This window comes from Temnothorax curvispinosus, unplaced genomic scaffold, assembly GCF_003070985.1.
Source record: "Temnothorax curvispinosus isolate PA1 unplaced genomic scaffold, ASM307098v1 QBEX01006934.1, whole genome shotgun sequence".
Taxonomy (NCBI): Eukaryota; Metazoa; Arthropoda; class Insecta; order Hymenoptera; family Formicidae; genus Temnothorax; species Temnothorax curvispinosus.
This window is the reverse complement of record NW_020216714.1, coordinates 1-1,927: the sequence shown is the minus strand read 5'-3', so window position 1 is coordinate 1,927 and position 1,927 is coordinate 1. Positions and strand designations below refer to the sequence as shown.

Below are 1,927 nucleotides of genomic sequence, written 5' to 3'. Positions count from 1 at the left end.
TGTCAACCATGATCGTTTAAAAATTATCTCAGTTTTAATCTCACGTTCTTTAGACTTGATTTATTGTGAGTATATTGCACATCTTTTTGCCGGTTAATTCCAATTCTCATTTCTATAGTCTGAATATTTTGTAGATTATAAATATCTGCAGAATTTGTCTGTTACTTTTTCTTGAATATTACACTATCTTTATACATTTAATTTTTCAATACTTATCTTATATGCTTGTCGGTAACTTAAGATTATTTAATTTATCTATCACTTCGTCGCTGTACGTGGCTTCAAGCTTTTAGAGCCAAAACGTATGATTTACAATTTGTATTAAATTATTAATTAAATGTTACATAGCATAAACTTATGCACAACTAACTACGTTTGACTCTCAAAGTCCACTTTTTCATGTAACTCGTTAATTTTAATATTGAGAGTCTTTAATTAATTAATCATTTACGTTTTTACTATACGTAATATGTAGAAACGATGCTTTAAATTATAGGAGAAGCATAATGTATATCTATTTACCTCGATGCAGTCTAGTGCTTTAACGCAATCTGAACCTTTTTTGGGATATTCTCCAGGTATTGGCACTCCCTTCACACATTTTCGTATGACGGACTTTGTGTTGCCCCAACCTCCTATTATAATCCAATAGCAAGGATCTCTGTCATAATTTTTGCCGTTGCAAATTATTATGTGTACATCGCGGGATACACGAACCGAAAATGAGACCTTTACATCGGTAGTTAAATCAAAATTTACATCATTATAGGTATCTTGAAGAGTGTTATATTGTTTAAATTCTGAAAATATTAAATGTAAGTTATTTGAAACTATCATAAAAGTATATTTTAATTGTTTGTATTATTATAATGCATTTTATATCACAAATTTTTGTCAAACTGCAAGGCTTTTACCTTCCCATCGTTGATCGAATACCGGACCCATAGGTGTTTTAAAAGAATTTGTAAGACTCCAGTTGTTTTTAGTCCATGACTCCAAGCAATTTTCGTTTGCGTTCATTTTGCAATCTATCTCATTATTTGTGAATTTATTTAAATCCTGAAACTCTGAAATAATGCGCTCGTTTATAATAAATGCATGCATTGCTGATTAATGTAAAAATAATTGAATGTTTTATGACTAAGTCATCTATGTACGTAAGTATTTGATAAGGATTTTAGATTTAACAAGAATTTTAATACACATGTAAAAAAATAATATTATACTTTTAATTGTATTTTGCTTTTTAAGCTGTAAAAATACTTATTTTAATTGTGATTTAATTGTGATTTTAATTGTGAATAAGACTTACTAAAATCGTTTTCTTCTGCATTATAATATTGCCAGATTAAATTGTAGTTCCACACAAGAGCTCCGCCATCATCCTCTGAGAGGCATATCAATTTTACTTTGCTGGGATTGTACGAAAATAACGATCCACGCAATACGGTAACTTTTCCGAAAATATGCAACATCTGACTCGCGAAGATAAAGAACGCGAAGATAATTAGCGCATTCATTGACGCTTTTTTCATTGTTAATGAAAATATGCAGCTCTTCGTAAGACTAACGAGTATCAAAATGGAAGTAGATTAAACAACATAACAAAATAAATATTATATATCTAATTAATTACGTTATTTCATATAGTGTCACTTCAACAAAATTTTCACCGAGTGGGCTCTAATGATACAGTCCTGCCCATCGTGCAATGCACTATACATTTAAATAAAATAATCCGCGTGAACAAATCACTTTCCTTTATTTGAAGACAGTTTGCACTTCAGTCACTACAAGTCAATTTAAATGATGAAATAATAAGAGAATTACATTTTTGTCGAAACATTTTGTATTGTGTTCGTATGCACTGTTTAGTCTGTCGGACGACATGCAATAACTGGTAGAAAGGAACTCGACTTCCTTCTAG

General features: G+C 30.3%; 1 protein-coding gene across 1 annotated transcript; it reads right to left on the bottom strand.

The window, feature by feature from the left end:
* Positions 1–435: 435 nt before the first annotated feature.
* LOC112456531 lies at positions 436–1,888 on the bottom strand. Its single transcript, XM_025019155.1, has 3 exons — positions 1,313–1,888; positions 915–1,067; positions 436–800 (listed from the first exon to the last, which is right to left on the bottom strand). Exons 1-3 carry the CDS (start codon positions 1,533–1,535, stop codon positions 448–450), a joined length of 729 nt encoding a protein of 242 aa, XP_024874923.1. The 5' UTR covers positions 1,536–1,888; the 3' UTR covers positions 436–447.
* Between the last annotated feature and the right edge of the window lie 39 nt (positions 1,889–1,927).